Source organism: Myxine glutinosa, chromosome 5, assembly GCF_964187855.1.
Source record: "Myxine glutinosa chromosome 5, kmMyxGlut1.1, whole genome shotgun sequence".
NCBI classification, from domain to species: Eukaryota; Metazoa; Chordata; class Myxini; order Myxiniformes; family Myxinidae; genus Myxine; species Myxine glutinosa.
This window is the reverse complement of record NC_136265.1, coordinates 106815538-106826338: the sequence shown is the minus strand read 5'-3', so window position 1 is coordinate 106826338 and position 10801 is coordinate 106815538. Positions and strand designations below refer to the sequence as shown.

The window sequence follows — 10801 nt, the reverse complement described above, 5'->3', positions numbered from 1 at the left end:
TATAAACCGTCATCCTGGTGTTCCGCAGGCCTGTTGAGGCCTCAATGTACGTGTTGCCCCTCGGATGGAGGGTGAACTCACTCTCCCGTCCGCATTCGTTGGTGGACGTTAAAGATCCCACAGTGTCCTTCGTGAAGAGTAAGCGAGTTATCGCCGGTATCCTGAACCAATTCAAAATTCCGACCACGACCGGCTGCTGGGGTGGGCAATGGCAAAACTCCCGGCCTCCTCACCCTCACCCAGGAACAGGCTCTCCAGCAGCAGATGATGACGATGACGATGACGATGACGATGATGATGATGATGATGAAGATGATGATGATGATGATGGTGAAAATGATGATGATGATGATGATGAAGTACCCATAATCCTGAGCTTTCAATATGACGAGCAGTGATATCCTCAAAATGCAGATGCTGTCAAATGAGGTAACAAGGAGTGAGGCCAGCATGGTGACAAATGAGGTAACAAGAAAGGAGGAACAGCATGGTGACAAATGAGGTAACAATGAGGGAGGTACAGCATGGTGACAAATGAGGTAACAAGGAGGGAGGAACAGCATGGTGACAAATGAGGTAACAAGAAGGGAGGGACAGCATGGTGACAAATGAGGTAACAAGAAGGGAGACAGCATGGTGACAAATGAGGTAACAAGGAGGGAGGAAGAGCATGCTGGCAAATGAGGTAACAATGAGGAAGGAACAGCATGGTGACAAATGAGGTAACAAGGAGGGAGGAACAGCATGGTGACAAATGAGGTAACAAGAAGGGAGGGACAGCATGGTGACAAATGAGGTAACAAGGAGGGAGGAAGAGCATGCTGGCAAATGAGGTAACAATGAGGAAGGAACAGCATGGTGACAAATGAGGTAACAAGGAGGGAGGTACAGCATGGTGACAAATGAGGTAACAAAGGGGGGAGGAAGAGCATGCTGGCAAATGAGGTAACAATGAGGAAGGAACAGCATGGTGACAAATGAGGTAACAAGGAGGGAGGTACAGCATGGTGACAAATGAGGTAACAAGGGGAGAGGAAGAGCATACTGGCAAATGAGGTAACAATGAGGAAGGAACAGCATGGTGACAAATGAGGTAACAAGGCGGGAGGAACGGCATGGTGGCAAATGAGGTAACAAGGAGGGAGGTACAGCATGGTGACAAATGAGGTAACAAGAAGGGAGGACCAGCATGGTGACAAATGATGTAACAAGGAGGGAGGAAGAGCATGGTGGCAAATGAGGTAACAAGGAGAGAGGAAGAGCATGGTGGCAAATAAGGTAACAAGGAGGGAGGGAGAGCATGGTGGCAAATGAGGTAACAATGAGGGAGGAACAGCATGGTGGCAAATGAGGTAACAAGGAGGGAGGAACAGCATGGTGGCAAATGAGGTAACAAGGAGGGAGGTACAGCATGGTGGCAAATGAGGTAACAAGGAGGGAGGAAGAGCATGGTGGCAAATGAGGTAACAAGGAGGGAGGAAGAGCATGGTGGAAAATGAGGTAACAAGGAGAGAGGAAGAGCATGGTGGCAAATGAGGTAACAAGGAGGGAGGAAGAGCATGGTGGCAAATGAGGTAACAAGGAGGGAGGAAGAGCATGGTGGCAAATGAGGTAACAAGGAGGGAGGAACGGCATGGTGGCAAATGAGGTAACAAGGAGGGAGGTACAGCATGGTGACAAATGAGGTAACAAGAAGGGAGGACCAGCATGGTGACAAATGACGTAACAAGGAGGGAGGAAGAGCATGGTGGCAAATGAGGTAACAAGGAGAGAGGAAGAGCATGGTGGCAAATAAGGTAACAAGGAGGGAGGGAGAGCATGGTGGCAAATGAGGTAACAATGAGGGAGGAACAGCATGGTGGCAAATGAGGTAACAAGGAGGGAGGACCAGCATGGTGGCAAATGAGGTAACAAGGAGGGAGGTACAGCATGGTGGCAAATGAGGTAACAAGGAGGGAGGAAGAGCATGGTGGCAAATGAGGTAACAAGGAGGGAGGAAGAGCATGGTGGCAAATGAGGTAACAAGGAGGGAGGAACAGCATGGTGACAAATGAGGTAACAAGGAGGGAGGAAGAGCATCGTGGAAAGTGACGTAACAATGAGGGAGGAAAAGAAAATAATTAAAGTAATTTATGATCAATGAAAACATCAAACCTGAAATTTTCAGACGACTTGCTGTACGTGAGTTCATAATTGTCCGTCGAGATTAAATCAAAGTTTAATTATAAACCAAAGTGTGGGACAAATACAAACCACCTTCATGTAACATGAGCAGTCCATGACCTCAAAAGATCAACCTTATCATGTGACCTGGCCTTCATGAAACACATGCACAAACAAACCTGGCATTGTGGTTGACAATAATTGACCATTCTTACTTTAGGAAATAAAAAATAAAGGAAATAAACGATTTTTGAGGTCAAAAAGGTCAAAGGTCAACTCAGTCAAAATTCTAAAATAATCAATTTTAATCTGGAAATCATCAATTTTCATCCAATCGAGTTGAAAATTAAACAGAAATTTCATAGTGTATCACTGAATTAGGAAAGAAACTATTTTTGAGGTCAAAAAGGTCAAAGGTCAACTCAGTCAAAATTCTAAAATAATCAATTGTAATCTGAAATCAATTTTCATCCAATCGAGTTGAAAATTAAACAGAAATTTCATAGTGCATCGCTGAATTAGGAAATAAACTATTTGAGGTCAAAAAGTTCAAAGGTCAACTCAGTCAAAATTCTAAAATAATCATTTTTAATCTGAAATCAATTTTCATCCAATCGAGTTGAAAATTAAACAGAAATTTCATAGTGCATCACTGAATTAGGAAATAAACTATTTTTGAGGTCAAAAGGTCAAAGGTCAACTCAGTCAAAATTCTAAAATAATCAATTTTAATCTGAAATCAATTTTCATCCAATCGAGTTGAAAATTAAACAGAAATTTCATAGTGTATCACTGAATTAGGAAATAAACTATTTTTGAGGTCAAAAAAGTCAAAGGTCAAGTCAGTCAAAATTCTAAAATAATCAATTTTAATCTGAAATCAATTTTCATCCAATCGAGTTGAAAATTAAACAGAAATTTCATAGTGCATCGCTGAATTAGGAAATTAACTATTTTTGAGGTCAAAAAGGTCAAAGGTCAACTCAGTCAAAATTCTAAAATAATCAATTTTAATCTGAAATCAATTTTCATCCAATCGAGTTGAAAATTAAACAGAAATTTCATAGTGCATCGCTGAATTAGGAAATAAACTATTTTCGAGGTCAAAAAGGTCAAAAGTCAACTCAAAGTCAAAATTCTAAAATAATCAATTTTAATCTGAAATCAATTTTCATCCAATCGAGTTGAAAATTAAACAGAAATTTCATAGTGCATCGCTGAATTAGGAAATAAACTATTTTCGAGGTCAAAAAGGTCAAAGGTCAACTCAGTCAAAATTCTAAAATAATCAATTTTAATCTGAAATCAATTTTCATCCAATCGAGTTGAAAATTAAACAGAAATTTCATAGTGCATCACTGAATTAGGAAATAAACTATTTTCGAGGTCAAAAAGGTCAAAGGTCAACTCAGTCAAAATTCTAAAATAATCAATTTTAATCTGAAATCAATTTTCATCCAATCGAGTTGAAAATTAAACAGAAATTTCATAGTGCATCACTGAATTAGGAAATAAACTATTTTTGAGGTCAAAAGGTCAAAGGTCAACTCAGTCAAAATTCTAAAAGAATCAATTTTTATCTGAAAATCATCAATTTTCATCCAATCGAGTTGAAAATTAAACAGAAATTTCATAGTGCATCACTGAATTAGGAAAGAAACTATTTTTGAGGTCAAAAAAGGTCAAAAGTCAACTCAAAGTCAAAATTCTAAAAGAATCAATTTTAATCTGAAAATCATCAATTTTCATCCAATCGAGTTGAAAATTAAACAGAAATTTCATAGTGCATCACTGAATTAGGAAATAAACTATTTTTGAGGTCAAAAAGGTCAAAGGTCAAGTCAGTCAAAATTCTAAAAGAATCAATTTTAATCTGAAAATCATCAATTTTCATCCAATCGAGTTGAAAATTAAACAGAAATTTCATAGTGCATCACTGAATTATGAAATAAACTATTTTTGAGGTCAAAAAGGTCAAAGGTCAACTCAGTCAAAATTCTAAAATCATAAATTTTTATCTAAAAAATAATCAATTTCTATCCGATTGAACTGAGCTTTGATTTAGATCGTCAATTTAAATATTAATGAAATGGATGCTTTGATGTATCCATGGCAACGTTTTTTGGGGGATGGGGTGGATTTTGCAGGTATCGTGCTATGCACGACGTCTTTTTTGTTTGTTTGTTTGTCTGTGAACAGGATATCTCAAAGAGTTGTGGACAGATTCGGACAAAACTTGGTGGAGAGGTTGGGTGTGTGAGAAGGAAGAATTGATTCAACTTTGGTGAAGATCCGAATTCGGATCGAGATCCGAGAAAATTTTACATGATTCTTCACCATTGAGTGAAGGGCCAAAAACGATATATAGTACGGTATCTCCAAAAGATGTGGACGGATTCGGACAAAACTTGGCGGACAGGTTGGGTGTGTGACATGAAGAAGCCCGTTAAATTTTGGTTCAGGTCTTGATCCAGACGTGCCCGATTAGTGGATACAAAATGTAAACTACTCAACCTGGCAGAGGCATGCATGCTCTCGACCGAATGCTGTTCTAGTTTGAAATGTAAAGACATAACATCCCTTTAGTAAATTTGTGCTGACGACATAAGGAACTTGGATTTGGGTAGATACTAAAGGCCATTTTAACCATCAATCCAGTGCTTCATTGGCACCAAATCAATGTAACAGTTTATCTACTTAAATTTACAGGTGGAGAGGATGTGGGGGTGGAGAACTGGGGGTGAAAACACTAGGGCAAGCACATACATCACCAGCGTGTTTTAGACATACACAGTGTAACGTAACAAGTCCTGTTCTCCTCAGAAGGACTGTTTTCCCCTCTGTGCTGGTGCTCCTGCCGCACACCTTTCTCATTTTGACGCTGTAGAAACCAAGGCATTCAACATTATTGGAATCTCCCTCGATAAAGCTGAGCCGATGGAGCCGATTTCCCATCGCAGAGAGATCGATAATTATCTTTCCATCTTCCACCAACCCTTTATGGTCTTGCACACTCTCTTCTCTCCATGCTTTGCCCCCTGCCCCCTCCCAGGTTTCTGAGGGGCGCACATGGTCTGCCAATGACCCCCTTCTGATGAAACTCCAAAAATCCAGGATCACTGCTCACCTCCACTCATTCGGTCCTCTTTTTTCTGGCTTGTGGTACCAACTACCAACTTCCACATTATCTTCAACCTCATTCTTCTCTCCAGGTCTTCAAGACATCTATTCACCATCACTTTAGCTCATCAAGGAAGCAGCACATACCATTTTTAAGTCTTTGGTATGACTCAGCCGACGATCCCCCGACCTCCCAGACTCAGAACAGATGCTCTAACCATTACACCACCGGAGGTTGCTCTACTGGTGGATGCCCGGCATTACAAGTCATTACTTTATTACGTGGTGTAACAAAATTATAACATAATTAAAATCTACTGTTGTACTGTACTACACTTTACATGTCACACTTTATATGTTACACTTTTATGATGTCTATGGTTTTCAGGCAGAGAATCGACATATTTTAGTACGACTTTTAATACCAGATCCCACCAGGTGGTGCTATATGATACATATTTACATAGAGAGAATGCGGGACTTTAAAAATGGCGTATGAATGTTAAACGAGGCCTTGTGCGCATGCACTGTTTGTGTTCACACTGATTCGGTTTGGCTCACAAGGCACTTTTAACCTGCCATTGCTAGCGATAAATAGACTTTTAAACACAAATTTCAGCATTTAGATGAATTAGTGGCAATTTCAAGATGGTCAACGCTAATTGCTATGTCATTGAATGCAAATCAGACTCGCAGAAATATCGGAATACGAGAAATATCCTTGATTGAGAAGGGTCAGGTTCGTACCATTTCCTGTTAATACAATTACCTAGTGGCTGCCTTGGTTATAACACACACAAACACACACACACACACACACACACACACACACTTCTCCTTTCACCAATAGATGCAAAAAAATATCTTGTATATTTTCTCTTGTGGCCCCAGAACCCAATAAAAACATATTTATTTTTGATAACAGACAATGCAGCTCCCACTCCCTCACCCTTCCCTTCCTCCAAAACATGATTTATAGTAAATATCATCATTTTAAACTTACTCTGTGCATCGACAAGCCCCAGATAGGACCTTCACACTGGTGTTAAGAATCATAAAGGTTTGGTTAAAAAGCACCATCTACGAGCCTTCGGCCCTTCACGGGCCCATATCATCGGGAATTTTTGTGGTACAGACAGCAACATATCATCCTTTTGGACGAGTTCATCAAGAAGTTCTCCAACTGTTTTGTTGTGCAGAGGCACACACCTTTCCCACAGATAAACTTACAAGTACTTTCGGCTTTTTAAAAACTTTTTTTAGTCGTTTCAATCTATAATCCCTATCTGGGAGGCATGAAATTTGTCCAGGCCACTCCAATTTACTTACGAGGGGTTTCTATGCATGCACACTGAGCAATCTGGGGTAGATTACATCATTTTGAAAGTGCTGGGGAGCTCCCCCGACCTTGAACCGTGGAACTACAAAGCTCCCTAAAAAGTTTCCCTTGTATCGTCCCCGCCCCTCCCCAGTCAATTTGAGGTTCAGTCAATGAAGTTCAGAGGTTCAGTTCATCAGTTCAGTTTGAAGTTCAGAGGTTCAGTCAATCAAACCTTTGGGCCTGACTATCAGCCATGATCTTTCATTGGCAAACCACACTTCTCCAAAGCTAGATGGCGACTGGGCATCCTCCGTTGTGCAAAGTCCTTCCTTGGCACACCCAAACTTTTATCCACCTACAAGACCTTCATCTGCAGTTTGATGGAGTACTGCTTTCCCCTCTGGACTAACACCTCTGTCTCGCACCTTGCTCAGCTTAACGTTGTGGAAACTAAGGCTTTCAATATCAATGGAAACACCTGAGATGAAGCTGAGACTATGGGCCTATTACTTTCACATCATAGATAAGTCGGTGGTCTCTGTCTCCCACCACCTCTTTTATGGTCTTGCACTCTCTGCTCTTTCCCTAGTTTGCTCCTCCCCCCCCACTCCGCTCTCCCCTCAGGTCTCTGCAGGGCCCACACTGTTCACCATCTACCCTCTTCTAGTGAAACTACTCAAATACAGAATCACTGTTCACCTCCACTCGTTTGTTCCTCTTTTCTCCCACATTTAGAATCAACTTCCCCATTGTCGTCAATCTCACTCTTGCCCCCAGGGCTTCAAGAGAGCTATTCACCACCATATCAGATTATCCCCAAACCAAAACCATGATCTTTTTAACCCCAGTTAATCCTCCCCAAGCCAACGTCTTTCCATTTCTCCATTTTTTCCTTCCCGAGAGTCTGTGGTTGTATACATCTTGTCCACACTATGCATCCTCCCTTAGTCGTCAGTCTTCTCCACATCCCTTATTTCTCCAAGTCTCTCTCTATTTTGTCCCTCAACCCCCACTGTCAGTGTTTGCCCCATGTCTTTCTCCTGTTTCTTTTGTTCGGTCACATCTTGATCTGTTCTATGTTCTAGCTCCTCCATGAACCTCACCATTGTAGACAAAAAGGAATTGACAACAATAATGGCTTAACTAAACAAATATATACATGTGGAAACGTTGGAACAAAAAAAAATACACAGGACCACACTAACATTGTTGTGATGTAAAACTCCAAGTGATCAATCTTGACGTCTTCATCATATACTGCCGGACCCCGCTATTCGCAGTTCCGCTATTCACAGGTTCCGTGTATTCACGGATGATAAAATGTGACCTGTTTCTCTATTCGCGGAAAAGTGTCCCGCAAATTTGTGGGGTTTTTTTTCTATTCGCGGCCGTGTTCCACAAAATCGCGGTTTTTTTCCTATTCGCGGCCATGTTCCACGAAATTGCGAGGGATTTTTTTCCTATTCACGGCCGTGTTCCGTGAAATCGCGGGTTTTTTTTCCTATTCACGGCTGTGTTCCGTGAAATTGCGGTCTTTTTTTTCCTATTCACGGCTGTGTTCCGCGAAATCACAGGGGTTTTTTTCCTATACGCGGCCGTGTTCCGCGAAATCACAGTTTTTTCCCCCTATTCGCGGCCGTGTTCCGCAAAATTGCGGGATTTTTTTCCTATTCGCGGCCGTGTTCCACGAAATTGCTGGGGTTTTTCCTATTCGCGGCCGTGTTCCGCGAATTTGTGGTTTTTTGGTGTCGTAAAAAAAAAATTAACAAGCCGTTAGCTTCACATATGGCAGTTATAAAAGCTTCGTGGATTATCGTCGACATTCGTGGGATTTGCCTCGCCATTCACGGATTTTGAATATTCACGGATTTTCGTGACTGAACCTATCCCCCCTTTTTCTATTGAAACAATGCCCTGCTATTCGCAGGTTTCGCTATTTATGGATTTTCCAGGAACATATCCCCCGTGAATAGCGGGGTCCAAGGGTATATATATATATATATATATATGTATATATATATATATATATATATATGTATATATATATATATATATATATATATATATATATATATATATATATATATATATATAATTTTATAAACAGGAATCAAATTCCTGCGAGGGGCTGAGTGTGAAAAAATTCTGACAATGCGGGGCTCGAACCACGGACCTCCATTGATTACGCGTCAACAGCCCACTGCGCTATTGAGCCAGCCGCAATCTCCTCAGAACTTTTCCACACTAAACACTGTGAGCTTTATCATGGCCAATGTCTTACGTGCCTGTTATATATATATATATACAGTCACGTGAAAAAGTAAGTACACCCCATGTAAAGTTTTGACTTTTTCAACATATTTCAACATACAGCTATTTGATCTTCATTTCAACAATATTGATAGATAAAGGTGATATAATATAACAAATATCATGAAACATTTACATTTTGTAGTCCATTGTATAATTTAAATAAACATAAATGCAAATTTCGCATGTGGAAAAAGTAAGTACACCCCTACATTTATCACTACTTCAAATACCTAAAATTAGAATCAGGTGCACCAGCTCAGGAGCAAATGATTAGAACATCGTTAGAGAGGATCTTGGAGGAACCTGTCTTATTTAAACCTCAGACATTTCGTTTGGTTTGCTCTTTGTTGTTGAAGTGTGCAGCGTCACCATGCCTAGATCAAAAGAGCTCTCCGAGGCCTTCAGAAAGAATTTATAGATGCCTACGAGTCTGGGAAGGGATTTAAAAAGATCTTCAAAGAATTTGAAATCCATCATTCGACTGTCCGGAAGATCATCTACAAGTGGAGAAGATTCCAAACAACTGCCAACTTGTTCAGGCCAGGCTGCTCCAGCAAGTTCAGCCCGAGAGCAGACCGCAAGATGCCGAAAGAAGTCTCGAAGAACCCCAGAATGTCATCACAGGACCTACAGGTAGCTCTTGCCACTGTTGATGTCAAAGTGCACGAGTCTACCATTAGAAAGAGGCTGCACAAATTTGATCTACATGGGAGGTGTGCCAGGAGGAAACCTTTGCTGTCCACAAAGAACATCAGGGCAAGACTAAAGTTTGCCAATGAACACAGAGGCAAAGACCAGTACTTCTGGAACAATGTGCCCTGGACAGATGAGTCAAAGGTAGAGGTATTTGGCCACAGTACCAGAAGACATGTTTGGCGAAAACCAAAGACAGCATTTGACCACAAGAACCTGATACCAACTGTAAAGCATGGTGGTGGAAATATTATGGTTTGGGGCAGCTTTGCTGCATCAGGGCCTGGGCAACTCACCATCATAGAATCCACTATGAATTCTTCATTGTACCAGAGGGTGCTTGAGGATAATGTGAGGCCATCTGTCAGGAAGTTGAAGGTCAGCCGAAGGTGGACCTTGCAACATGACAATGACCCTAAACACACCAGTAAATCCACCAAGGAATGGCTGAAAAGAAAGAAATGGAGGGTTCTGGAATGGCCAAGTCAAAGCCCGGATCTAAATCCCATCGAGATGTTGTGGGGGGATTTGAAACGAGCTGTGCATGCAAGAAACCCCTCAAACATCGCACAGCTGAAAGAATTCTGCATGGAGGAGCGGGCAAAAATTTCTCCCAGTCGATGTCAGAGACTGGTAGACAGTTATAAGATACGCCTACTTGAGGTTGTTTCTGCCAAAGGGGGCAATACCACCTATTAGAGCCAAGGGTGCACTTACTTTTTCCACATGCGAAATTTGTATTTATGTTTATTTAAATTATACAATGGACTACAAAATATAAATGTTTCATGATATTTGTTATATTATATCACCTTTATCTATCAATATTGTTGAAATGAAGATCAAATAGCTGTATGTTGAAATATGTTGAAAAAGTCAAAACTTTACATGGGGTGTACTTACTTTTTATACACTGTACATGGATACACAGTACATGCAAATACACATTATATGCATCATGTTAAGATACGTAACGGCAGTGTCATACAATTGGATTGACTTACCATTGAGTGTCGATTGTTGAAACGAACGGCCAATTGATAGACGGACCAAGAGCACAACCATGCAGCCGACCAGTGCCAACAGAACCTGTGGATGAAGACACAAATGGCCGATTGGTTGATCAATGATTGTGATGAGCAATTATAGCCAGATGGCCTAGTATGTACACGATCGTATGAACTTCAGAAC

At 40.9% G+C, this 10801-nt stretch overlaps 1 protein-coding gene across 1 annotated transcript in view; it reads right to left on the bottom strand.

The window, feature by feature from the left end:
- LOC137427260 (autotaxin) overlaps positions 1–10801 on the bottom strand; it is a 152198-nt gene that overhangs the window by 140388 nt on the left and 1009 nt on the right. Inside the window, exon 3 of the mRNA XM_078777402.1 lies at positions 10615–10699. Within this exon, the coding sequence (XP_078633528.1) occupies positions 10615–10699 (85 nt within the window). The remainder of the gene's footprint in view (positions 1–10614; positions 10700–10801) is intronic.